Source organism: Spea bombifrons, chromosome 1, assembly GCF_027358695.1.
Source record: "Spea bombifrons isolate aSpeBom1 chromosome 1, aSpeBom1.2.pri, whole genome shotgun sequence".
NCBI lineage: Eukaryota > Metazoa > Chordata > Amphibia > Anura > Pelobatidae > Spea > Spea bombifrons.
The window spans coordinates 90,673,368-90,701,230 of record NC_071087.1 but is presented as its reverse complement, the minus strand read 5'-3'; the positions used below and the strand labels follow the sequence as shown (position 1 = coordinate 90,701,230).

General features: G+C 43.1%; 1 protein-coding gene across 1 annotated transcript; it reads left to right on the top strand.

The window, feature by feature from the left end:
- On the top strand, positions 1-27,863 carry TMEM38B (transmembrane protein 38B). The gene is made up of 6 exons (XM_053465874.1): positions 1-330; positions 18,388-18,544; positions 25,484-25,668; positions 26,699-26,786; positions 27,051-27,168; positions 27,542-27,863. The coding sequence occupies exons 1-6, from the start codon at positions 222-224 to the stop codon at positions 27,755-27,757; spliced, it is 873 nt and encodes a 290-aa protein (XP_053321849.1). The 5' UTR covers positions 1-221; the 3' UTR covers positions 27,758-27,863.

The following is a 27,863-nucleotide window of genomic DNA, read 5'->3' as shown; positions in this document are numbered from 1 at the left end:
ATGTCTCAATTTACAGGAATGGTGCACGCAACCGAGAGTGGCAAGCGTCCTGTTCAATGGTGTAAGGCGACAGTCTGCATTCTAGGATTCTCACCTTATATGAGAGGACAGAGGCGGGGGCAGTAAAGGAGGGGAGTGGCAATCGCAGAGGCACTTTATACCCGGTGCAGGTGGTGTGAGTGGGAAGCAGAATAGTGTGTGTAAACTGCTGTGGAATAGACATGGAATCCCTATCCGAAATGTCTCTGCAGTTTTCCCAGCTGTCGATGTTTCCCATCTTCGATGGTGCTCATTATTTGGCTTCTGTGATGGCAGCCAGGGAGCAGCCGGGTGAGTGAGGGTGCTGGGGATCCATGTGAGAAGCTGGGATTTACAAAGACACGGAGGCTCACATTATGCATTTCTCTTTCTTTTTTTAACAGCAGCAAAGAATGCAAGGAGTTAAACTTAAAAAAGTTTAGCCAATCAAAACTTACAGCAACTCCCCTCCACATAAATATGCTGCATTCTAGTCCCACCCCCTCTTTCTTTGCTGCTCCCCAGATAAATATATTGAATCTATATATGTCTATTCTGTGGAGCGCTTTAAATGTTATTTAATTGTGTATTTTACCTTGTGTTTATTTACTCCATCCCCTCTGGGGGCGGTGGGGTCCCCTCTCCTCCGTTTTCTCTCTATTAGGACCCTTTCCCTGGTTAGTTTTCAGCAACCATCTGAGCTGCTAGCCGTTTTTCCCTGTGTGGTGTATTCTAGCGGCGGCCATTTTATTGGTTTCCACCGTTTTTGGTGACATTTAGTCCTCCTGGCGGCCATTTTGTTGGAGTCTCAAAGGCTACTATAGTGCTTATGGCGGCCATTTTTCTAGGAGTTTGTACATTTATCTGTCCTAGGGGCGGAGTTACTTTGTTTTGGCGCGATTTTTTTCTGTACTTTAGGGCAATAGAGTGTGCTCAGTTAAGGCTTACGTAGATTTTACTGTTTTAGCCTTATTTGTTGTTTCTGTTGTGCCTCTGCATTGCTGTCTCTGCCTGCACTGCTTTCAGGTAGGATGTCTGACAGAGAATCCCAATGTCCTGGGGCAACCCCTAGTGGCAATGCCTCTAAGCCTAAACTATCTGAAGGATATGATTCCAGTTCTAGGGTAACCCCCATGGTTTATGTCCCTGACCGTGCCGGAATTACCGGGTTCGCGACTGCGACTGGGCCCTGGAGTTCTGCCACTCAAGGGGGCCCAAGCAGGGCCGGACTGGCCCACCGGGACACCAGGAAATTTCACAGCAAGCCAGTTCGGCTTGCCATATTAAATAATAAAAAAAAAAAAAGTATTAAAGTAGCGCGGGCCGGCCGCATCAGCACCCAGCCGCCGTGTGCGATGGCCGCCTAGTGATGGGAGCAGCGTGAGTGGTGAAAGCTCCGCTGCGTGCTGATGCCGCTGGCCGGACCTAGTTTAATACTTTATTTATTTTTAATATGGCAAGCCGATCCAGCATATTAAATACATTTAAAAAAAAAAGGATTAAAGTAGCTCCGGCCAGCGGCATCAGCACGCACCAGCCGTTTAGATTAAATTTCCAGCAATCTGATGGCCGCCTAGTGATGATGAGACTGGGAGCGGGGTGAGGGGTGAAAGCTCCGCCCCCTCGCACTCAGACTGCTGGAGCACGGGATGTCGGGTCAGTGACATCATGTTACCATAGAAAACGGCAGTCTGCACCTACCAGAGGACAAGATGGAAAAAGCCTCAAAGTGGAAGAAGTAGAAGATCAGTAAACTAATTTATTTTTTGTACAAACTGTATAATATTTTTTTGTATTTTTTAAAAAATGTGTGTGTATGTAAGTGTGCTTTTTTAAATGATTAAACAAAAAATAAATCTTTGTCTATGTGTTCACAAGTTTAGCCCCCCCATGTCATTGCTGTCCCAATTCAGCCCCCCCATGAAATCTCTGTCCCCAATGAGCCCCTCCCAGTGTCACCCCTGTCCCCATTCAGCTCCCCAGTGTCACCTCTGTCCCCATTCAGGAGGCAGAGTGCCCCATGATATGCCTTTTAACCACCTATATGCCACTCTGCCTCTATAAATGCTTTTTAACCCCTATATACCCCTCTGCCTCTATAAATGCTTTTTAACCCCTATATACCCCTCTGGCTCTATAAATGCCTTTTAACCCCTATATACCACTCTCTCTATAAATGCCTTTTAACCCCTATATACCACTCTGCCTCCAGAAATGCCTTATACCCCCTATATGGCACTCTGTCCTATGATATGCCTTTTAACCCCCTATATGCCAGAGTGGCATATATGGGTATAAGGCATTTCTGGAGGCAGAGAGGCATATAGGGGGTTAAAAGGCAAATCAGGGGGCAGAGTGACAAACCTGGGGCAGATGTGCATAACCGGGGGGGGGGGGGCAGGTTGGCGAATAAAAGGAAATAAAAACAAAAAAACAAAAACGTAGGGAGAGGGTAGATAGCCTGAGAAGGGGGGGAGAGGAGGGTGGGTTGGGTTGGGTTGGGTTGGGTTGGGTTGGGTGGGGGGCCCTTAACAGATTCTCGCACCGGGGCCCTGAGGCTTCTAGTTACACCCCTGGTCCCTGAGGAGGTGTCCCATGATGAGATTGCTAATTCCCAGGAATTTCAACATTTACTGGATGCCTTTATGGCAAAATCAGTGTCCTTGGCCCTTCATTCGGTCATGGGCATAATGTCTAGCACTATTTCTCAATCTATTTCCTCTGCCTTAAAGGCTGTACAGGTGTCCCCCTCTATCCCACAAGAGATACCCACTGGGTCTAAGGTCACGGTCGATTTGCCTAGCGGTAAAGCTTCAAATAAATCGAAGCATGGCAAATCCATTGCCTTCAAAACAGATTTGACGGACAGGTCTTGTCCTGTCGCAGAGGGCGTGGTTACACCACATAAGAGAGCCCCTCACAGGGCAAAAACTGTGAGACTTTGGAAAAGGGTTAGGACCCTTGATATATTGTCCGACTGATTCGGCACAGGAGGAGGCGTCTGAGTCAGAGGACGAGGATCCCGACTCTGGGCCAGAACACAATACTATAGATCAGGAGCCTTTGTTTCCAAAAGAGGTGACTGTGAAGTCCCCAACAGACAGCACTACATTATTTGATCCTTCGGGGGAACCACTCTTTGATCCGAAAGTGTTAAGACACCCAAGATCTTCAGAGTGGTGTCCTTCCGAACATCTTGCTCAGTATGTGGCCCAAAGAATATGGAAGCCTTTAGATAAGGCAACCAGAAATAAGATGAGGGCTGAATGCCCACGCCCTACGGCGATGCTTGTTTGACCCCAGAAGTGGACCCTAAATTAGCTCAATTTTTAGGGAAATCAGGATGGAAAGCCAAAAAAGGTCTAGATTTCTCTCTCCGTAACTGTCAGGACAAAGTCCTAGACATACTGGGGCCTACCACAAAGATTTTTGATATGGTAGAGACTGCCCTGACTGATGACACCCCTGTTGACCGCATGACTCTAAGAGGCTGGGTACAACGAGCCATTTGTCTCATTGGTAGTGCGAACTGTGCCATAGCCACAGAAAGCTGTAAGGCGCTACTGCTAAAATTGGAACCGAAGCTCGTTAATATGGCTACGCTGGTTTTACCCGGCCTGGGAGGCACTGACATCAGATGCCTGGGTACTTCAGGCAGTATCCGGGTATCGAATAGATACTCCCTCGTGTGATCCATTTTTCAGAGGTAGACAGGATATTGGTTTGTCAAGAGGTCAAATCACTATGGGGAAAAAGGAGCAATTACCCCGATCCCTCTACAGACCCTGGGTTTCATAAGCAACTTATTCCTAGTTCCCAAGAAAGGAGGTGGGGTTCGACTGGTAATCAACCTTCGACCTCTAAACGCTTTTGTATGATATCAACATTTCAAAATGGAAGGCATTCATTGCCTAAGGGATCTGCTATTCTTAGGGGACTGGATGGTCAAACTGGACCTCCAAGACGCTTATTTAACAGTCCCTATAGCGGAGGATCATCAAGATTTCCTTCGGTTCATTTGGGGCGGTCGGAAGTGGCGCTTCACGTGCTCATCAACGTGCTTTACCAAGGTGCTGAAACCAGTCATAGGTTTCTTACGCAAGAGAGAGGAGTCAGCTTGATCATCTACCTAGACGATATGTTGATTCTGTCTCAAGACATCCCAACGCTCCGTTTACATTTGGAGTGGACCACCTCACTTCTACAGAGCCTGGGCTTCCTTCTAAACTGGGAAAAGTCTTGCCTCACTCCATCTCAGACCGACCATGGAGTTTTTGGGGTTCAAAATAGACTCCATCCAGAGCACACTTCACCTTCCCATGCCAAAGGTGAAGATGATAAGGAAATCAATACAAAAAGTGTCGTTGCGACCTATCATCGCCATTCGTCATTTGACGAGAGTGATCGGTCTCCTTTCGGCTTCGATACAAGCGATTTTCTTCTTTTTTTTTTCCAGGCCCGTTGCATTATCGGGCCCTTCAAAGATTAAAGAACCGGTCAATGAAATTGGGACTGACCTACGATCACGTGATTCCGATAGATGCCGAGGCGATGGAAGAACTGTCCTGGTGGCTGATGCACATAGATGCATGGAACGGAAGAGCAATCTTCAGTTCGAGTCCAGATGTTGTCAATTGCCTAGAGCTTCTAGCAGGATCATTCGCCTTAAGAAGTTTACTGAGTGGTTCAAGAAACTGCTCAGTGTTGCTTCGCATGGACAATGTATCGGTGGTCCGATACATCAATCACCTAGGGGGCACGAGATCTCTACATCTTTCCCAACTAGCAATGGAATTTTGGCATGGCACACAACATCTCGGTTCAAGCGGAATACATTCCCGGGTTGTCGAATTTAGTTGCAGATTGGTATTCGAGATATCTCAAGGATTCCAGCGATTGGCAACTCCATCAGCAAGTCTTTCAAAAAATCTTGGATCTTTGGGGTCCGTTGGATGTAGATCTCTTTGAGTTCCACTTGAACACCCAACTTCCTCGGTTCTTCAGCTGGAGACCAGATCCGGAAGCTCTAGCCACAGATGCATTTCCTCAGATATGGTAGTCTCAGAGGAATTATGCATTCCTTCCTTTCTGCCTAGTGTCTCGTGTCCTACTACATCTGCGTCGATACGGGACGTCGATAGTCCTCATAAAACCATTATGGAATGCCCAACCATGGTTCCATGTTGGAGATGTTAATAGATATTCCTCGGCTTCTACCGTCGTATCCCGAACTATTGACGAATCCGGAAGGAGAGGCACATCCTCTACTGCAAGAAGATCGGCTTCAGCTAATGGCTTGGCTGATTTCCGGGGACCTGCATCACAGGCGTTTCGCATACGACTTCGGAACTCTTGGCAGGAGCTTGGGCTCGTGGGACTAGAAGAGCCTATGGGCATACATGGCATGCGTGGAATCGTTGGTGCTTGGAGAGACACCTGGATCCCGTTCTTGCGCCTGTGACCTCAAGTCTCGCATTTTTATCTGCTCTCTTTGAGCAGGGTTTAGCTTATCGTACAATTAATTTGTATAGATCGGCGATTTCAGCAGGCCATAGGGGCTTTGATGGGTTACCTGCAGGTAAGCATGTCCTTATATGCCACCTGCTGAAGGGCATCAGATTTTCTCGTCCTAAGTATTCCGAGGTCTGGGATATCAACTTAGTTTTAAGAATGTTTGAGAGGTGGCCTGCAAACCATGAGCTATCACTTCGTCAATTGTCAGCCAATTTAGTGACCCTATTTTGTTTAATTTGCTGTAAAAGGGTTTCGGATGTCAGAGCCCTAGACATTACTACTAGGTCCTTTACCCCAGATGGGGTGGAATTCGACATTTCAAAACGTACAAAGACATCAATAAAATCTGTTTTTTATCCAAATTTTCCTTCTTCTCCTCAGTTGTGTCCTGTTTTATGTTTGAGAGAATATGAGGATAGAACTAAGAATGTCAGGAAACTTGAACATTCAGAACTCTTTATTGCTACAAGAAGTCCGTATCAACCTGTTTCTACTGCATCTTTAACTACATGGGTTAAATGGGTGTTGAGTGAAGCAGGTATAGACGTTTCTATATTTGGGCCTCATTCCACCCGAAGTGCAATGGCTTCAAAAGCAGCAATTTTGGGTTGTAGATTGGAAGATATCTTTAAGGCCACAGATTGGTCTAGGGAGTCCACATTTCGTGCTTTTTATTTTAAGCCCACAATTCATTTTTCTGATAATGTTCTAGCGCAGCTTTGAACCTGCATAATGTGAGCCTCCGTGTCTTTGTAAATTACCAGATTTTACTAATTCATGATGTAAAGTCGTGATTTATAAAGACACAGTGGCGAACATTATTCCCTCCCTTTTCTAGCCTCTCGATTTTTGTTTTGTTTACTTTGTTTTTCTCTGCCCTACCCTATAAATCTATTTTTAATTATATTGACTATAAATTTGTTTTATAGCTACATAACCTATATTATTTTGCCACGTAAAGGAGACTTCTTTTATTGTTGAATATTTTACATGACCTTACCACTTGTTGATTTATTTATTTTCTAGTTTAAAGAAGACGTCTTCAAGCTGGATGGTTCCAGAGTCTATATTTTCAGATTTTTGGCTCCGGTTATTTGTTGTTCCTTTTACAGTTTTTTTACTCTATTGGATTATTAGAGTTTTGTCTATCTTCCTGCACCCAAAGAAAGAGGGGGTGGGACTAGAATGCAGCATATTTATGTGGAGGGGAGTTGCTGTAAGTTTTGATTGGTTAACCTTGTGTAAGTTTAACTCCTTGCATTATTTGCTGCTGTTAAATAAAGAAAGAGAATGTTCGCCTCCGTGTCTTTATAAATCATGACTTTGTCATGAAATTAGTAAAATCTGGTAATTTAGCGGTGCTTTAGGCTGCCATCCACTGGCAGAATGAAAGGCATGGCTAGTAAGTTTGACAGTTGGGTTTGTGAGCTCAATTGTTCACGTGTGTTCCGTGTGCAGCAGAAGTCTCCAGGTTGTTCGGTACATTTCGTTGCTTTGTATAATTGTTGCACTATAAGGACATTCTTTATGAACCCCCCTATCTTCCTTTGATAGCATGCAACCTCAGTTTTAACCCTATTAGGACCAGTGTTATTGTCATGTTTTTGCATTGTGGCCCTTAAGCCATAATATCCCTCTTAACACCAGTTATATATATTGGGGGGGGGGTTATAACCATATTTACATGTTTAAGATGCCTAGGATTTTCATTTAAGTTTGGTTTTCTTTTTTAACCCCTGCCTATGTAACAAATGTCCCTCTAACTAATGACCCACCACGCTATTTGATATTTTAGGGTTTTAAAAAACCAGAAACAAAAAACAAACGCCTTACTGTCAAGTAAAAAACTGATGAAATGAGAAAATATATACAGCAATTATCACATGCACAGAAATGGGGTGATTGGCTGTAAGCAGACCACCAGGGGTGTGCCTGCAATCCTGGTGATGGGGGGAGGAGCAATTTTAAAAATGACATACCAGGTATGTCACTGGTCCTGTATAACATTTTTGGGGGGATTTACTTGGTATAGCATTGATCAAAATATGTTTAATATACCTAACAGACTAGAATATAGCTTTCTCATTTGTGCAATGATGAACAGTTTACCTCTGTCACAGTCCTGTATGCAAAATGTATTGGATTGGCATGCCCTTTGCTAAGTAATCAGACAGAATCTGTCATGCTTTATTCCATGAAATAAAATTAATTACAAGGACTTGGTAACTAACCTTTTTTTAGTATCACGCCCTATATGGCAGGCACTATTTGTTTGACTGTCTCTAGAAATAGCTTGGTACATCTGCCAAACAAGTTGCCAATAGAAAACTAAGTTTTTAATCAAACATAATGCATAATTTCTCAACCTCCTCCTTATTTTAGTTTTGCGTAAGCTTTTGTGATTAAAAACATGTAACAGATATTTAGCAAGTTTGGGTTGCAAAATATTCTAGGTTTTTATCTGTATATTAAGTAGAAGAAAAAGAAAATAAATGTAGGCTGTCACTTTTATTATTTTTGACTTCAGAATTACCAAAACTGTGATGCATAAATAGGATCAAAATGTTACATATTATGTGGCAATTCAACAATTGAGCTGCAGAAAAACTTCTGAGCTGGTATAGAAATATAGCTCACGAAGTGTGGAAACGACATTTTAGCATTTAAGTAAACTAGTTCAAAAATTGGGTACACCTCAGGACCTTATCTTCTTACTACATTACATTATCACACAAATACTGAATTTTATTTTCCAAAGTTGAATTTCAATATGCCTTTTTGAGGTAACCACATTCTGTCCCCATTCGAGTAATAATGAATACAACCTGTATGCAATGCAACTTATGAATTTATTTAAGTATGAATGTATTAATCATACTTAAATAATAAACAACCCAGTGTGCAGTGACATATTCTGGCCCAGGCTGTCTAGGTCTGCCGGATAACAAGGAGCCTTAGGCCTGCAGTGCTACTACTCAATGGGCTGCTAAAAAGAGAGAACTTCATAGGCGCACTTTATTTAAAACTGGAGCACTGGCATATGACATCATATCCCGATGCTGAGACGTAAGAAAAGCAGTGCGGAGGGGGGCGGCAGGCAGTGTGCTGTAGGTAGGCCTAAGGCAGGGCCAAAGGTAACTACATTACTGCAAGTATAGTTACCCTATTCAGATAATCAGTGAGCATTTTCCAACTTTCTTCTCAGTGGTGTCTATCCAATACAGAGGGTTCTATGCAGTAAAGTGAGAGTTAACATGGAATTTGTGGTTTCAACTCTCTGACATCACTATTCATTATGAAGGTCCAACCCTAGGGAGCTTCTGCTGGAGGAAGAGCTCACTGGTTTAACTATGCATTGTACAGGCCAGCCAAAGTCTTCCTGCAGTAGACGCTCACTGGGACTGGATCTTCATAATGCATAGTGAAGTTGAAACTATATTCTTTTAGTGAATAAACCCAAATAAAGTTAATGATATCTGAAGCATTGATCAGATATGGCAAGATCCATGTGTTTGTGGAAGTTAAGTTTAGCTCTGTGGTATTTGCTGGCACTCTATAAATAACATGTAACATATACCCAGGAATGCATTCATTATTTCCTATATAGTTTGGCTGCCTCGCTGCAAGTTTTGTTATCACATTGAAACTTACTGTCTTTTTTTTTTTTTTTTTTTTAATTTCTTTTTATACATCTTGAGTTTTGAAAACTTTTAGTACAAAACTGTAGTAATTCAACATGTGTAATTAAGTGCAATATAGAAAGTCGCATAAGTTTTGAGTCATACCATATTTTTGTACCAGGCTGAATAATAATACTGAAATGTAAAATTACCCTATAGCACACCCAAACGGTATATTAGTACCTTGATTACTTTTTGTGAAGAGGAACTAAGGTGGGTCTAATGCCAGTCAGGCGCTTGTGATGGAGTTGTTAAAAGGGAACTCACACCATGCTTTTGCGTCATATGATACAGTGTGCAACATAAATGTGTGAATATGGAAATTGAATTAAACATCCATACAAAAGCAACATAAGCAAAATATTTATTTGCGACAATACTCATATAATACCATTACAAACACATGGACATGCTCTTTTATACACTATTGATTTTTGAAGGCAGATTCTGAGATATATATATATACGGTATATGGACGACAGCCATGCAGACCAATTTGATGCGTATAGTCTGAGCACTGACAGGCGGACCTCCCACCCCTTCAACCTCTGCAGCAACGCTGGCAGCACTCATACATCTATTTCCCAAAGACAACCTCTGGATATGACGCTGGGCACATGCACTCAACTTGTTTGGCCAACCATGGCAAGGCCTGTTCTGAGTGGAACCTGTACTGTGAAACCGCTGTATGGTCTTGCCCACCATGCTGCAGCTCAGTTTCAGGGTTTTGGCAATCTTCTTATAGCCTAGGCCAGGGCTCGACAAATCCCAGGTCACCATGGCGACTGAGAATTTTGTTGTGGCGCCCAATGTGCGGCCCGCGGAGGCAGCACCTTACCTCGCGGCCGCGCTACGTTTACGTTGGTCTGCCAGCCCACCCGGTGGGCCAGTCCGTGAACGGCAGACCAACGTGAACGTAGCGTGCCCGCGAGGTGAGGTGGTAAGACCACCATGTGTGCACGCCGGCCGCTTTTATTTTGTTAGCCGGACGGCTTGCACACACCGTGCTGCTGAGTGAGGCTCAAGGAGGCGGGCTCACAGAAGAGTTCCTCGTGACGGGGAGAGGATCGTCATGTTGGAGGAGAGTGGGGGAAAAAAGAAAAGCGAAAAGTATTTAAAAAGAGGGTTTGAGGAAAGTGGACCTATATTTAAGGGAGAGGGGGGGGGAATTCCCTTGGGACATAATCATTTTTTGTCGTTGAAAATAAAACTTTGTTAGTTTAACCCCTTCAATCCCAGGGGTTTTTGGTACCTCAAGGTCCAGAGCAATTTTGCCATTTTTGCGCTATGTCGGTTCAGAGATTATTCTCTTTTCCTGTGAGTAGTGTACCCATGTAAACTATATATTGTTTTTTCAAGGAGAGATAGAGCTTTCTTTTGATACCATAGTTGGATGATTAGCTGAAAATGTAGAATGAGAAATTTAGTAAAAACTAGAGAAAATTAGAAAAAAAACTGATTTTTTTTTTTTACATTTTCCCTCTGAATCCTCACAAAATTATGTAAAGTGATGGAAAATACCCTCCAAGTTTATCAATTCAGGTGTCCTGATTTCAAGAATACCTAATTTATATAGATTTTCCCAGCACCAGGGAACATACTATAAGGTGTACATTTTTTGTATAGTTTTTATGCCTATGGCTTAACGGGTTTGGGGGTTGTGAACGGGGGCAGGAGGGTTATACTGGCTAGATGTTATGCTAGGGCAATGGGATGTAAGGTTTTATTATATTTTTATATATATATATAATTTTTTTTGTTTTTGTATTTTTTATATATTTTTTTTTTACACAACAATGGTTAGAGGTCCTTCTGCTGTCAGTGGGGAGTCCAGGCTGTCAAACGACAGCCTGATCTCCCGTGCAGCGGCAGGGATGTGTCCCTGACGCTGCAAGAAGGGTTGGACGTACCGGGATGTCCATAGGGGTTTCTTAATAGGCGTTTTTTGGATGTCCCGGTACGTCTATAGGGGATTGAAGGGGTTAAAAAAAACTTTTTTTTTTAGCTGCCTCCTAGATTAAAAACAAATGTGTCAAGAGTAGGGCTGCAACTAACGATTATTTTAATAATCGATTAGTTGGCCGATTATTTTTTCGATTAATCGGATAAAAAAAATGAATGTAAATTTTTCATTTATTTAAAATAATTTACTAAAGAAATGATATTAAATACAAACAGCAGAATAAAAAAACTTTGATAATACATTTCTTGTCTTTATTTCCCAACCAGCCCCCCAATATATGCACATTTGAGCCCAGGCTTGCTACGCTGCCTCCCAGACATGCCATGCTGCCCCCCCACATATGCCACGCTGCCTCCCACATCTGCCACTCCACGCTGCCTCCCACATATGCCACTCCACGCTGCCACCCACATCTGCCACGCCACGCTGCCTCCCACATCTGCCACTCCACTCTACCCCCCACATGCCACTGTGCCTGATACGCCTTATACCCCCTGAAACACCACTCCATCCTCCCCAGACATGCCACCCTGCCCTCCCCACATATGCCACGCCATGCTGCCTCCCACATCTGCCACTCCACAATGCCTCCCACATATGCCACGCTGCCTCCCACATCTGCCACTCCACGCTGCCTCCCACATCTGCCACTGTGCCTGATACGCCTTATATCCCCTGATACCCCACTCCATCCTCCCCAGACATGCCACCCTGCCTCCCAGACATGCCACTTCTCTACCCCCAGATATGCCACTCTACCCCCAGATATGCCTTATACACCCTGATACACCACTCCGTCCTCCCCAGACATGCCACACTGCCCTCCCCACATATGCCTTATATACTGTATATGCCTTATACCCCCAGATATGTCACTTCACTGCCCCCAGGATTTAGATTCCCCTAAATTAACCCTAAACTCCCCATTAACCATAACTGCCCCTAAATTAACCCTTAACACCCCCTTAACCACAGCATCCCCTAAATTAACCCTAAAGACCCCATCAACCACAGCATCCCCTAAATTAACCCTAAACACACCATTAACCACAGCTGCTCCTAAATTAACCCTAAACACCCTATTAACATAACTGCCCCTAAATTAACCCTAAACAACCCACTAACCATAACTGCCCCTAAATTAACCCCCACCTCCCCTAACTTTCAGTAGCCCAAATATTTATATACACACACATACACATTATATATATATATATATATATATATATATATATATATATACATATATATATACATATATATATATATATATATACATATACTTACAGTTAGATGAGTGTCACAACCATGTGGTTCTGGCCTGGAGAAGGAAGGGGCGGGGCCAGTTGTCACAGTGATTACAGGGAGGGGGAGTAAGTAGGAGCTGCTGCTGTGAGACGGTGAGTCAGACTAAACGGATTATATCATGAGGGGGATTTTTCAGAGCGTTTGCTCTGAAAAAACCCTCATTTTATAATCGATAATAATCGATTCAACTAATCGATAATGAAATTCGTTGCCAACGAATTTTATTATCGATTATTATCGATTTTATCGATTAGTTGTTGCAGCCCTAGTGTCAAGCCCTGGCCTAGGCCATCTTTATGTAAAGCAACAATTCTTATTTTCAGATCCTCAGAAAGTTCTTTGCCATAAGGTGCCATGTTGAACTTCCAGTAACCAGTATGAGAGAGTGTGAGAGCGATAGCACCAAATTTAACACACCTGCTCCCCATTCACACCTGAGACCTTGTAACACTAACGAGTCACATGACAACTGGGAGGGAAAATGGCTAATTGCTTAGGGGTGTACTCACTTTTGTTGCCAAGGTTTAGACATTAATGGCTGTTTGAGTTATTTTGAGGGGACAGCAAATTTACACTGTTATACAGTCCGTACACTCACTACTTTACATTGTAGCAGAGTGTCATTTCTTCAGTGTTGTCACATGAAAAGATATAATAAATTATTTACAAAAATGCGAGGGGTGTACTCTCTTTTGTGAGATACTGTGTATGTGTGTATATTATATATATATATATATATATATATTTTTTTTTTTCAAATAAAAGCCCTACTTGTCCTAAAACAAATATATATTTTATATAAATGTCTACTTGTTTAGTCCAGATACCATTCTTCACATTTTATTCTTAAACCTGTTATTCTTGCTTCTCATTGCTTTGTGACTGCTGCTTGTGGTTTAAGCAACTTATGTTTGAACTAAAATGTTTATACTTTTTGTTAAAATATACGGTAGTCTCCCACTGCATATCTGTTGTGACAGAACAACCCTTAGATCTGAGTCCCTTAGATCTTTTAAGAACCACTGTCTTCTAGGGTAGCATAAAAGCACATTGCGGCTCCATCTTAAATTGAAGTATTTATTTTCTTAAATACAGCAACAAAAATTATACAAGATAAAAATAAATCCATGCCTCTCTGCACCCTAAATAAACAATAGCTTTTCTTTCAAGGAATAGGTGGCTTTCCCACTTTCCAACATAAACACTGCAACCAAATAAAAACCCACAATCTTTTGGATTAGCAATTTTGTCAGCTGGGATAAGAAGGTTAACCGAATTACACCAGGCTTGTCTTTTTAAACCCTCCTAATTAGGCCGGTGAACTGCAGTTAGTTTCACCTTTGAAATACTGGCCTGGATTTTATAAGGCTGTTGGAGCACCTGCTCTTCTGGAAACTCAATGACACAACTTGCTAGTCTCACAATGCCATTTTATTCCTCTTGCCTGGGGCTTTAACTTTGTTTGTAAGGGTTAATAATATTAGCCAAAGCAGACCGTATATATCACCCATGCACTTCTATACCTGACTGTCTGCCTTTGAAAATAAAGTAGTTGGGCCCACAAATTTGAGACTAGAAGAATGTTCATTCTGGCTATTCTTAATATGGGCATAGTATGAACCGTATATGAGTTTAATCTATTTTGCTGCCAAGTACATTCAGTCAAAGCCCAGTTAATTAAAATATATGATCCACATAGCTAAACAGAATCATTGAACAATAGCTTTCTTAATAGATTACCTATAAGGAATCTTAATTATGCATAGTGTTATTTGGTATATGGAATTATTATACACACCTTCTGGGAATGTATACCAGCCAACAATAAACAGCTCAAAATATGTTTTGAATACACATTTTAAACTAAATATACACATATATTCAACAAAATAAAGCACTAGAAGCATAATTCCTAGTCCTACTGATTGCCTAAACTTTAGCCATAAATAATTATTTTATAATTTAAAGCTCGTTCATATGTTGTCATATGAATAAAGCTAGCTCCCATTGGAGCCATCTCATTGACTTAAAACTCTCCGCCAGAACCAGCCCAGACCCAGCTAAGACAGGCTTTGGAAAACCTCCCCCAGACAAAATACATAGGAGGAAAACCTCCCCCAGCCATGACACACTTGGCTCAGAGATCTTTGTAAGGCCACTTGCCCTGCGAGCTCGGAAAAACTTGCTCTCCCCTGATTCAGTGGCTTGAAGGATATTAAATGTGCATTGCCTGCACCTGTTGCAGGCTTCAAAGTCTTGCACTTGACATTCAGTCTCTTGCAAAACTAGAGTTAAAACATTGGTTCAGCTTGCTTTTCATATAATCCACCCCAGTGACCCATACACACACAATTTACACATTGTTCCTGCATGGAATACACACAAAACAACTCGCTGGTGCTGTATAGTGTCACAAGAATATGTATATTTTCTGGAAACACTTGTCATGTGACACAGATGTAAGCTTAACAAAGTCTCTTAAAAGTTTATTTGTTTTGTTTATGTGATTAAACTTTCAGAGGAAATAATAATGTATTTATTCGCTAAACATGCGATTAAAAATGCCCTAGCAGCTGCTCTCCCTAAATTAATGTACCTTTTTTGCGCGCTCCCCATACCACTTCCTTCCGACATTCTCCACATTCATTTGGGGCAATAAAAAACCGAGATTAGCCGCGTCCACTCTTAAACTTCCAAAACGTAGGGGAGGACTGGGGGTTCCAGACCTCCGATCCTATTATAAGGCTACACTGATAGCCCAGATGTTTACAGCATTCAAAGCTTCTGAACGCCCTAAATGGTTGGAACTAGAATCTACCTTTACGTCACCTTATCAAATTACAGAATTGCTATGGTTCCCACCTTCTTTATTCCCGAAATTAAAATCGGCCCTTCCCAGTACTCGGTGGTCTCTGTGCGTCTGGAGAGAGATTATATCCAGGCTTCTGCCCTTCCCGGCTGCTCTTCCCCATGCCCCTTTATCACTGCTTTCCCACTTTTCTAAAGATCTTAGTCTCAACACTTGGATGCCTTTGGGTATCCACACTATTGGCCAACCCATGACAAAGTCTGGCTTGATGTCATTTGCGGACCTCAGAGCCAGATTTGGCCTCCCCCTTTCTGAACATTACACGTTTCTCCAACTAAGAAATATTCTACGGACGGTGTTCTCCCATCCAGACTGTACCGGAAACTGCAGACTGTTGGCTTTCCTACGCTCCCCGGGCTCTACCAAACATGCCATTTCCATATGCTATGATGCTATTGTTACACATACTTACCCAACCAAGTTGCCTACATGAAAGCTTGGGAAAAGGAACTCAACACAGAGTTCTCTGACCAGGACTGGTCGTCCGCGGTATCTAGATTCATTGGCATTTCACGTTGCAGTAACCATTTTGAAGCCAATCGGAAAGTCCTTTTTCAATGGTATATGGTCCCGACTAGGTTGGCCGCGATTTTTCTATATTGTTCCAACCTCTGCTGGAGATGCCTAAGTGCTCCTGGCACGATGAGTCATGTTTGGTGGCATTGTCCTGCTATACAACCATTTTGGAGGCACATTTTTGCCCTCCTTAACTCCTTTCTAGACTCTAAGATACTTCCTACTGTTAAAATTGGACTGCTAGACATGCTACCTAAAAGGATTGCCCCGTGTTATAGACCTCTGACCTTGCACATCCTCACTTCGACAAAACGTCTGATAGCAAGACATTGGAGATCCACTAACATACCGAACCTGTCGCTACTCAGAGACGACCTTACCTTTATTAAACATATGGAGGCATTGACATACACTAAATCGGATCGTTTAGAAGCTCACACTAAGATGTGGACGATTTGGCACCTTTTGCCGTTACCATACCTGAATTTGCCCATCCTATCAGATAGGTGAGGGAGGGTGGGGGGGCCCCGGGTGTGACATGCTCCTCCTGCGTCCTGGGCCCCGCGTCGCTAGCCGGTCACCTACTCTTGAGGGGAATTAGGTTTTACCATCAGACCGGATGGTTTTAGATAGCGAAGGGACACATATCTCTTGGAAAAAGACAGATAGCTGGAGATTGCTGTATTCCATGCATATGGCACTTCCTTTGGTTTTTCTTTTTTGTTGTTTTTCTTTTCTTCTTCCTTTTTGTGTTATTTAATACTTACATATTACACACGACACCGTACTCTCGTATGGTAACCATGGGAAACATAATGTTATATTCTCGTTGTGCACTGTTATTTCCGTATTATGGTTCACAGCTGGTCCTTGGGACTTCCTTTTTTCTTTAGTTTTTTATGCTGACATCTCTACACGCATTCACACATCCTTCAATCGAACTTTACCACCCAATTTGTATGTATCCATGAGAGTGATACGTTATCTACACAGCCTTCTCCGTCTTGTGAAGATATCACTCTATCTCTATTATAAGAACAATTTCAGACGAGCTGTTCCTTTGACCGGTATTGTGCTTTATTGAATGTTTGTGATTTCTGGAATGTACACATGTACTACGCATTTTTTCTATATGTGACCAATAAATCTTATTTAAAAAAAAAATGCCCTAGTAGAATATTCGTCTTTCACTATGGGCTGATTTACCAAAACTGTGTTGGATCAGTGGCCTGAGATACAGGCATCTAAGCAGCATGCCCCCATACCGCTTTAACTGACAATTGTCAGTTATTAATAAAGTTGCGCGGTGACGTCACCGGCCGGATCGGGTGGCCCCGGTGATGCCCTTCAGTGTGAGGGGCAGATCGCCGGGGTAGGTGGTGATGGGGGTCCACAGACCTCCATCAAGGTAAGATAGTGCTAGTGACGGCATGGTGCCGTCGTTGGCACTTGACTGGGACTGCTAGCGACGGCACCATGCCGTCGTTAGCAGTCAAGGGGACTGTCCTGGGTGGCTCCAAATTCGGCGGGGGGGCAACAGGGGGGGCAAGGAATATCCTAGGGGGGGCAATTGCCCCCCCTTGCCCCCCTGTAGCGACGCCACTGCAGATAAATGCCTTTATTTTTAAGGTATGCAGTTAATAAAATGTCTATATTAACGTAATTGTAAAATGCTGCAATATGCATGAATGTTTGGTTAAGGCATTTGAAGCTGTATAAATTAAATTTACAATCTCACACTATCAATGTGTCTCAACCTTCTGTGTTCCCATCGCCTTTTCTGCAGCTCCACTTCTTGTCCTGCCTTTTTTTTTGTTCTTCACTTATGTCTTTTTTTTTTCTTCTATTTTGGTTCACTTCTCCCCACTATCCACTGCTTTGTCCAGGCCTCCAATCGACAAAACCAAACGAAATGCAAACGGAAATTCAGAATTATCTGCTTAGTTTTTGTTTGGTTTGTTGGGGGTCCCATCTCGGTTTAGGACTTTAATACAAACGAACATGGCAAAAAATGAAATTCGTACGAATGCTTAGTATCACATTCCATGGTGTAGTGATTGACCAATCTTACTGGTTTTTTTGCAAATACATAGGGGGAAAATAAAATAATAGTGCAATATGTTAACACTGAAAAAAAGTAATATGGTGTCAGATCCACTCACAAGCGGGCTGGATAAAACAGGCTCATCAAAGGATTCAGTAGAATGTTCTATTTAATAGCTTCTAAAATATGTCAAAACAAATAAACTGGGAATGGTGTAGTATCTTCCACAGGGATAGTCTAAAAGGTTTGGATGCACTTACAGTTGGACGTGGCACAGCTAAACCAATAGTGTGCATAAGTGTATATAGATAGACTGTCCTGAATCAACAATTAACTAAATGTGAAATAAATTATCAGGCATACGCTTAATAACATCTTGTTTTCTTTTTCTTTTACTGGAGTATATGACAGGTGTTTTTGGGAGATCATGACCTAAATTTTTCCTTGTCTACCATAAACGGCATTTATGTCACAGGAGCTGTGGAAGTATCAAGGAGGAGTCCCATGGCATGCTGGTTCAGTGCCATGCTGCACTGCTTCGGTGGAGGAATCCTGTCATCTCTAATGCTTGCTGAACCTCCTATATTATTTCTCTCAAATGGTACTAATATTCTGCTAGCATCTGTAATATGGTAAGTTATATACGTGTATTAAAAAATACACATTTCTTTTCAATGGAATAGAAAAACATATATACGCCGTTTTAGGAACAGGGAATAAATTCAAATGAAATATATTGCAGACTAAATTAAAACCTGCAATTGAGGCGAAACTCATTGTTCTTCTTGCAAGCAATACTGCTACAGTGCACAGAGGTTTTTGACCTTGCACACTTTATTGGGAGACATGTATGAAAAATCTATCGTGCAAGGCTGACTTTAAGGAGCCGTTACAGTTTTAAAATACATTTTGTCTGCTATGCGTCTTCATTCTTATATAGTGAACATTGCTTTAAATTAAACATTAAACATCGAAGAAAAATGCACCCAGACACATAGCTTTAAGTTGAGATTTCTTCGTGAATTTTCCAAAACAAAATACACATTTGAAAAATTACATGTGCCCAAAAATTACTAAATAGTAGTGGTCACCAAAACGGCATTTACTATCACTCATGAATTTATTACAACTTGTTATAATTGATCCTCTTTGTTTTTGGCTGCTGAATTAGCTTCCACTAAACATGTAAAGTAGGTGAGTGCTTAGTATGTATAAATATGTATATATAATATATGTAAAACCCTATGTAGTTAAATACATGCACATTGCCATTATATGATTTTTACATTGTGAACTGATTATTGTAAAATTGCTAGATTTTACTAGTTTATGACGTAAAGTCATGATTTATAAAGACACGGAGGCGAGTATTATGCTTATCTCTTTTCTTTATTTCCCTCAGCAGCAAAGAAAGAGAAAAAATATATTAAACGAAAAAATGCAGATACGCAATACACCAATCACAAGTATACATATATATATCCAATGAGGGACCTCCAAGGATACCCCTCCTCTTCCTATATAAGTGCCTGCATCCTGAACACCTTCCTCTTTTCTTTGAACGGAACCGAAGAGCAGTAAATAGTCGAACAAGAAACTGGAAAACTCCGACGAACTGAAGAAACCGTCGCATCAACCCCAATATGGACGGAAAAGGCAAACCAAACAGGAACCGGATATCACGGGGACCTCAATCTGAAAAGAAAGGGAAAATCGAGAGATTGAACCGAAACCATCAACCACCAGAAATACACATTACGGCCAGAGACGGAATAATAATAAAAATAATAATAATAATAACAATAATATAAAACAATAACTCAAAAATAACCATCATAATAAATACAATACAGTGCAAAAAAACACAAATTAAATGGGCGGGAATACAAACCCAGTCCTAAAAGAAGAAGAAATAGCAAACCAGGGCGGGAATAATGCTCGCCTCCGTGTCTTTATAAATCATGACTTTACGTCATAAACTAGTAAAATCTAGCAATTTATAAAGACACGGAGGCTCCCATTATGCTAGTTTAAAGCTGGTCGATGACGGTAGCAGAAAAATGAGTCAAAGGCCGAAAATAAAATTCCCGGAACGTAGACACCCTGGACCAATCCGCCGCCTTGAGGAGATCTTCCAATCGACATCCCAAAGAAGCAACCTTAGATGCCATGGCCCCCCTAGTAGAATGAGGGCCAAAAACGGAAGTATCGACACCCGCAGCGTCCAAAAACCATTTGACCCACCGGGCCAAAGAAGTAGTAGACACAGGTAAGTGTGGTCTACGAAAAGACAAAAAGAGTTCAGGGCGCGAGCCGTCCCTAAAAGTAGCAGTCCGTGCCTCATACGCCTTAAGACATTCCACAGGGCACAATCAAGGCTGAAGAGGAAAAAAGGGATAAAAAAACAGAAGTAAGAGAAGTCTTGGTCCGTCTCGAAATATCAAACCGAACACCCTCCGGGGTAAAAGATCTAGACGAAATATCCAATGCCCGAACATCCGACACGCTTGCAGGATATAAGACAAAACAACATGACCAACTTGGCAGACAACTGTTGAAGAGACAGCAAAGCATTAACGGGCCACGAAATCAGAAACTCGAGAACAATGTTGACGTCCCAGAAACCCGAATATCTAGGACGAAGCGGGCGAGACAACCTCATACCCTTAAGCAAATGGCAAATAACCGGTTGTTTCCCTAATGGAACCCCCGCAAGACCTACGTGGCCAGCGGAGATAGCGGACCTATAAATGTTGATGGTGCGATATGCTAAACCTCCGTCGAACAACTCCGTGAGAAAACGTAACGCCATCGTTACAGGAGCCGAAACGGGATCCACACGTTGTCCCACGCACCAACGTTCCCACACGTGCCAGGCATGACTGTAAGCCCGTCTAGTTCCGGGTGCCCAAGCCCCTGCCAAGAGGTCCTGAGTTGATCTCGGAACTCCATGGACATACCAGGGTCCCCGGAAATCCTCCACACCAACAAGGGGAGAAGGCCTTGACAAAGTAGAGGATGAGGAGACCCTTCCCAATCCACAACCAGGTCCAGACTGGGAGGAAGCATGCGCGGAATGTCCACGAGCATCTCCAGCAACTAAGGGAACCATGGCTGAGTGGACCACAAAGGAGCAATGAGGACCAGAAGGGTGCTGCACCGGCGAAGATGGAGTAAAGTCTGCGCCAGAAGGCAAAAGGGAGGGAACGCGTAACTCCCGCGGCACGACCAGTCCTGGAGAAACGCATCCGACGCCAAAGCCTCCGGGTCCGGCCTCCAGCTGTAGAATCTGGGAAGTTGAGCATTCAACCGAGAGGCGAACAGGTCGATCTCGAATGGACCCCAAAGATCCGATATCCGTTGGAAAACCGATTGGAGTAGGCGCCAGTCGCCGGAATCCTGCAGATGGCGTGAGTTCCAATCGGCGACGCAATTGCTCAAACCGGGAATATGCTCCGCTCGAACACATATGCTGTGAGCCAGGCAGAAATGCCAAAACTCCGTCGCCAGACTCGACAGCGTCTGAGATCGTGTCCCGCCCAGGTGGTTGATATACCTGACCACCGAGACGTTGTCCAGCCGAAGAAGCACGGAGCAGTTGGAGGAATGTCCCAAAAAAATCTGAATGGCGAATGACCCTGCCAGAAGTTCCGGACAATTGATATGGAGCTGTTTTTCCCTCAACGACCACTTGCCTCCTGTGGAAGAACGACCGCATCTCGCTCCCCAACCTTCTAGGCTGGCGTCGGATTCTATGACTATGTCTGGAGCTGTGCCGAATATCGCCCTCCCGTTCCAGGCATCCATGTGGGTCAGCCACCACGAGAGTTCCTCCGCTGCCTCGCAATCGATCGGAACGATCGCGTCGTAAGAAAGGCCTTGTAGTAATGAGCGATTCTTCAGTCGCTGCAATGCACGATAGTGCAGAGGACCGGGAAAAATGGCCTGGATTGATGCCGATAGAGTCCCTATAATCCGCGCCAGGCTGTGGATGGAAATAGTCGGTCGTCTCAAAATCCTCCTAAATTCTCTCTTGATCGACTTCACCTTGGAACCTGGAAGATGCATGGATCCGTGGACGGAGTCGATCAGGAATCCTAGGAACTCCATAGATCGAGAGGGAGTGAGATCCGACTTCTTCCAATTGACCAGAAAACCCAGGTTCTGCAAGAGGGATACGGTCCACGACAGATAAAGCTGCAGAGTACGCACTTCCTGAGACATAATGAGCAAATCATCTAAGTAAATGATTAGGCGCACGCCGTTTGCTCGCAACCTGCCCACCACCGGCTTCAGAAGCTTGGTGAAGCACCAGGGCTCCGACGAGAGAACGAATGGCAGGCTTGTGAACTTCCACCTTTGTGACTCCCAGCGGAAGTGAAGGAAATCCTGATGCTCTGCTGCTATGGGGACTGTCAAATACGCATCATGGAGATCGAGTTTGACCATCCAATCCCCCACCTGCAACAGGTCTCGTAGACAATGAATGCCCTCCATTTTGAAATGTTGGTAGGATATGAAGGCATTCAACGGGCGAAGGTTGATCACTGGACGAACACCGCCGCCCTTTTTGGCCACCAAAAACAAATTGCTTAAGAAACCCGGCGAGGCGTCGGGAATAGGGCATATGGCCCCTTTTGTAAACAGAGCCTGAACCTCCTCGGATACCAGAGACTTGTCCGTCTCCGAGAACCGAATCACCCCGGGCAGCACATATTGAACCGGGGTCTGAAGAAAATCTATGTGATAGCCCAATACCGTGTCCAGAACCCAGGGATCCGTTGTCAGGGATCTCCAAACCTCGAAGCAGAAACGCAGCCGGCCCCCGACCTGAGACGCGGGAGGCAAAGAGGTTAGACGCGCACTTACCATAAGGGCGTCTGCCCTGGTAGGATCTTCTAGCTCCTCTGTTCTGCCACGGTCGCTGACACTGGGGGAAGAAGGCAGAAGACGTCGGCTTGTGGTCCTGAAAATGTGATCTGGAGAGACCGGGGCCTCGAGGACCTTGGGATGGTCCCCTGGAGTTACGGCCTGGTAGACGGCCCCTGTGTCTACTGGCCCCGCCAAAAACCTTCCCTCGAAACAGCTTGCGCATGTTAGACTGCGCTTTGTCCAAAGCTGTAAAAGTATGGACGAACGAACCAAGGTCCTTGACGAAGGAGTCGCCAAAAAGCAGACCCTTTGCTTGTGGGCCAGGCTCAGACACCGCCATGTTGACAAGCTTTGGCTCGATCTTAAGCAGAATGGCTTTGCGCCTTTCAGAGGCCACAGCAGTATTGGCATTGCCAACCAGACAGATAATGCGTTGGAGCCAGCCACGAAGTTCCATCAGGTCCACCGGAGCATTATCAGAGAGAGCCGTCTCTACAGTCTCAAACGCCTTTAGTAGCTGGGCCCAGGATATCCAGGATCTTATCCTGGCAATTTCTAAGGGAAAATTCCAGACCCTTCTTAGACTTCCAGCCCGTCTTGCCTAAAAATTGGGCGATCTTGGGGTCAACCTCAGGCGTGGCACAGACGTCATCTGGCACAGATGGCCTAGGGCATTCAGCCCGCAACTTATTCCTAGCCACTTTATCTAAAGGTTTGCGGACCCTGGAGGCCACATACTGCGCAACATGTGGTGAAGGGAACCACTCCGCTGATCTGGGGTTCTGCAAATTATCTGGATCAAACAGGGGTTCGCCCTGAGGGTCCACAATAGTATCTTCCCCAATAACCTGTCGGTCGGGGTCATCTATGCCCCCATCACCAGGAGCAGCATCCTCATAGGGGGAAAGCTCAGCCTGGTCTGAAATATCAGATGCCTCCTCAGAAGTCGACTCAGAGTCGGACGAGTCGGAAAAGGATTTTGCCTTTTTCCATTTACGCATCGATTTTGCCTGATGTTGGGCTCTCTTACGTGGTGTAACCACGTCATCAATGACAGGGCGTACCATGTCCGTCTTAGTTTTGGAGGGCAAAGGCGCAGTATGGTGAGACTTGGCCAAAGCCTTACGGCCTGGAAGACCCTCTGAAGTGCCATGTCCAGTAAAGCCAGGGTTAGGAGGAATGGCAGGGAACTGTACTGCCTTAAAAGCAGAAGCAATGGACTGAGTTATGTTTGAGGACATAATACCCATAGCAGACTGCAGGGCCTGGTTAACTGATCTGGACATAGTGGCATCCAGCAACGAATGAAATTCCTGAGAAGTAAGTTAATCCCCTTGGGAATCATGTGGGCCTGAACCTTCAGCATGAGGGTCATCAGTAACCTGACCAGACATCATTGGCAATTCAGCAGATGAAGCAGCTTTATTGGGGAACATAATCCCAAACAATACTAGCCTGACTGGGTGAACAAAGAAGAAACCTGGATAGCAAACACAGCAAAACGGTAGAAAAATAAAAACGGTAGTGCAATAAAATGGCCGCCGTGACGCGAAACGGCCGTACGTAAGGTCTGGCAAGGGAGGAACGAACGCTTACCTCAACAAAAATGGCTGCCGCGCGTCCGGAACAGTGCGCGCATGCACGAAACCTAAAGGGGAGAGAGGAACAGGCCGCCGAAAATGAAGCAAAGCGGCAGACAAGGGGAACGGCGAGCGGCAGGACACATAAAAAAGGTAGGAACCGCACAAGGCAACCGCTGCTAAGACCACACAATAAGGCAGGACAGCCCCTCCGAACGGAGGGGAGGGGAAAAAACCACAAATGAGACGGCAAATCTCTAAACCACCGATAGAAATTACAGAATAAAAACGTCAATACTTATCTCTGAGGGAGCAGCAAAGAAAAGAGGAAGGTGTTCAGGATGCAGGCACTTATATAGGAAGAGGAGGGGTATTCTTGGAGGTCCCTCATTGGATATATATGTATACTTGTGATTGGTGTATTGTGTATCTGCATTTTTGCGTTTAATATATTTTTTCTCTTTCCTTGCTGCTGAGGGAAATAAAGAAAAGAGATAAGCATAATGCTCGCCTCCGTGTCTTTATAAATCATCTCTTTATGATGTACAGATTTACTTTGATAAAACTAGCTCAATTGTTGTAAAACATTTGAAATGTTGCCATCTGGTGGTGATCTCCTCATAATGCACATGAAAAGCAATAGAATTTGCAAGCATTTTTTCGTGCATTTAGCTTTTTTCCCCTTGATCAAGTCAAACTTAAAACTACTTGCAATAAAATGAGTACACAGGTTAAAATGCAGAGTGATCAATGCATTTATATATAATTCATGTTAATAATTAATTTCCTGCACAGACGGAAACAAGTGGGAAAAATAAACTCAAAGCTTAACCCCTTAATGACATTGTTTTCAATGGGTTTAGGGACCACCCATTGTCCTTAAGGGGTTAAGCAAATACATGAATAAAATGTTTACAATATATCCATTAATAATAAGTAGTTCTTGCTATGGAAAGGGCCCCATTTAGTTGAGTATAACATAGTGATATTTGTGTCGTAGAACTTTCTTTTCAACTTTGCATTATGTTAGAATCATATAGTAAATAATACTGTGCTGCCAGTTACATAATTATCATCTACAATTTTAATTCATTTTTTGTATTTTTTTTTCTCTTTCAGGTACTTGGTTTATTATTTTCCTTCGGACCTGTTCTACAATTGCACAAGTTTCCTTCCACTCAAAGTCATTATTGCAGCACTGAAAGAAGTAACAAGGACATGGAAGATATTGTCTGGTGTGACACATGCCCACAGCCATTTTAAGGATGCCTGGTTGGTCATGATTGCTATAGGCTGGACAAAAGGTAATATGGAAAAATTACTTTTGGTAAAGGTACTTGCATTGCATTTAGAATAGTGTTCTAGTAACTATTAAGTCCTATGCCTACCTGGGATCTCTCAGCCCTGAAAGTTTTCAAATATAAACTCCTTAACAATGTATTTCAAAGATTCTGTTGTAGAGACTCACTAATTGTGGCAGCCCAATAATCCATTATGAAAGGTTTGTATGAAATGACACTCAGTATAGCCCTGATATTTCCAAGATGTGGTCGTTGAATGTTTATATGGTTTTCAAATTTGAAACAGGGAAGAAGTAGACTTGGTATATATTAGTAACCGTGGCCTTCATCATCCAAACGCATATCCTGCTTGTCAGAATAAATGCAATGTATACTTGCCTTCTGCCAGTTTCAGCTCTGGCTAGGAAAAGAGTTCCAGGGGTCCCGTCATGCATATTTATGGAATGTGCTCCATTGATTTCAAAGGGAGTGCTTTCCTGCCACTGATTGGCTGTTTCAAGCAGCCAAGAATAAACTCGCTCATTTGTCTTTATTTTGGAGAAAAGACATCTTCGTGGTGATATGTTTAAGGTCAAAACGGAGATCATCACTGGCATAACAAAATATATGTGAGGTCCCCAAAGGGATCTTGAGCCATATATAGTGTCCTTAAGCCCTTCCACTGTAAGAATAAATAATATAATAAATAGTAGTATGTAAACGAAGGAGGTGGCCCTCTTGAACATAAAAAATAAGTATGACTGTAATCAGGAGAAAAATAAATTGGCTATCTATTATCACTAGGTATTATTTCTATGATTTTAAATGAGTGCCATACATTTTCCTGAACAAAACAATGTATACTTTTTAGGGGATTATTAAATAAGGAAAAAGAGGAATTATGGTTTAACCAACATGTGCTAAAATTACAAAAAAAACCTCCCAGGCCCTAATGGGTTAAACTACAGTGTTTTTTGCTAAACAAAAATTAGCTACAATGGTGTACATAATGTGTAATAAAACACATCCTTTATTGTGTTTTCCTTGTCTTCAGCTGCTGGAGGTGGGCTGATCTCCAACTTTGAACAGTTAGTGAGGGGTGTCTGGAAGCCAGAAAGCAACGAACTTCTAAAAATGTCCTAGTAAGTGAACAGCAATTATTACTATATAGCTTAAGGTTCTGTGTAAAGCTACCAATTCAGAATCTTCATCGTTACCGACGCTGTAGTTTGAATAGAATGAGTGATCTATGTGACAAGTCCTTCCTTACACAATGCTAATACATCTCGTTGGCATTGGCTGATAAGGCCAACTGTTGTCTGTCCTGGATTTCTTTGCTATATGTTCCATGGCAGAGCTATTACCATGTACAAGATTACCCGTAATGTGTTCTGCTATTCTTGCAGCCCAGTGAAAATATCCTTGGTTGGAGCAGTTCTGTTTACCCTGCAGCATGGCCAGTATCTCCCCATTTCAAGAAATGACCTCATGTTATTCTACACTATGTTTCTTATAGTTACTAAGGTAAGTCCTAGGTAGAGCTACAACTAACAATTATTTTCATAATCAATTAGTTGGCCGATTTTATTTTTGATTAATCTGGACCGACCGAGAGAGGGTAGGGAGTTTTTATTTTTTATTTTAATTTGAATACCGGAGGGTGGGAGGGTGTTAATGAGGGGAATGGGGTAGTTAATGATTGGATGAGAGAGAGACTGGGGACGGAATCAGACCGAAGGGTGGGAGGGAGTTAACACATACCTTACAGCAGTAATCTCTAGGTAGCATCTCTTTAACTTTTAAACAATAGTGTGTGCTGTACCCAGACCAACTAATCGATAGTGAAAATCGTTAACGATTATGTGCAAAATGTTCTGTCTACTTGCCATACAACTAGGTGACAATGATGCTGACGCGTTCGTCAACCTCTCCATTCCAACCTATCGAGACTCCATTGGGTCGCCTGTTGTTTGGCTGTCCGTGTGATCCAACAGAAGTAAAGGAAAAGGTCGCTGCTTCTCCAGATGTCAAAGCAAAGCTTTCCAGGCAACCAGAGGAAAAGAACAGCACAAATGAAAATATTAGAAAGCGTCCGACTAAAAAGGCTGACTGAGCCAAAAATCACCTTAGTTTTTAGAAAAACTAAAGTAGACTTTGGAGCACTTCACCGTTAACGCAAAAATTATGGTCTATTTAATTTCTGTTTAGGTAGAAAAATG

Excerpts from the sequence above, each read along its gene's own strand:
- TMEM38B (XM_053465874.1), top strand. The coding sequence starts at position 222 with ATGGAATCCCTATCCGAAATGTCTCTGCAGTTTTCCCAGCTGTCGATG. Across the intron at positions 331-18,387 it reads GGCAGCCAGGGAGCAGCCGG|GAGCTGTGGAAGTATCAAGG; the intron begins GTGAGTGAGGGT and ends TTTATGTCACAG. Across the intron at positions 25,669-26,698 it reads TGCTATAGGCTGGACAAAAG|CTGCTGGAGGTGGGCTGATC; the intron begins GTAATATGGAAA and ends CCTTGTCTTCAG.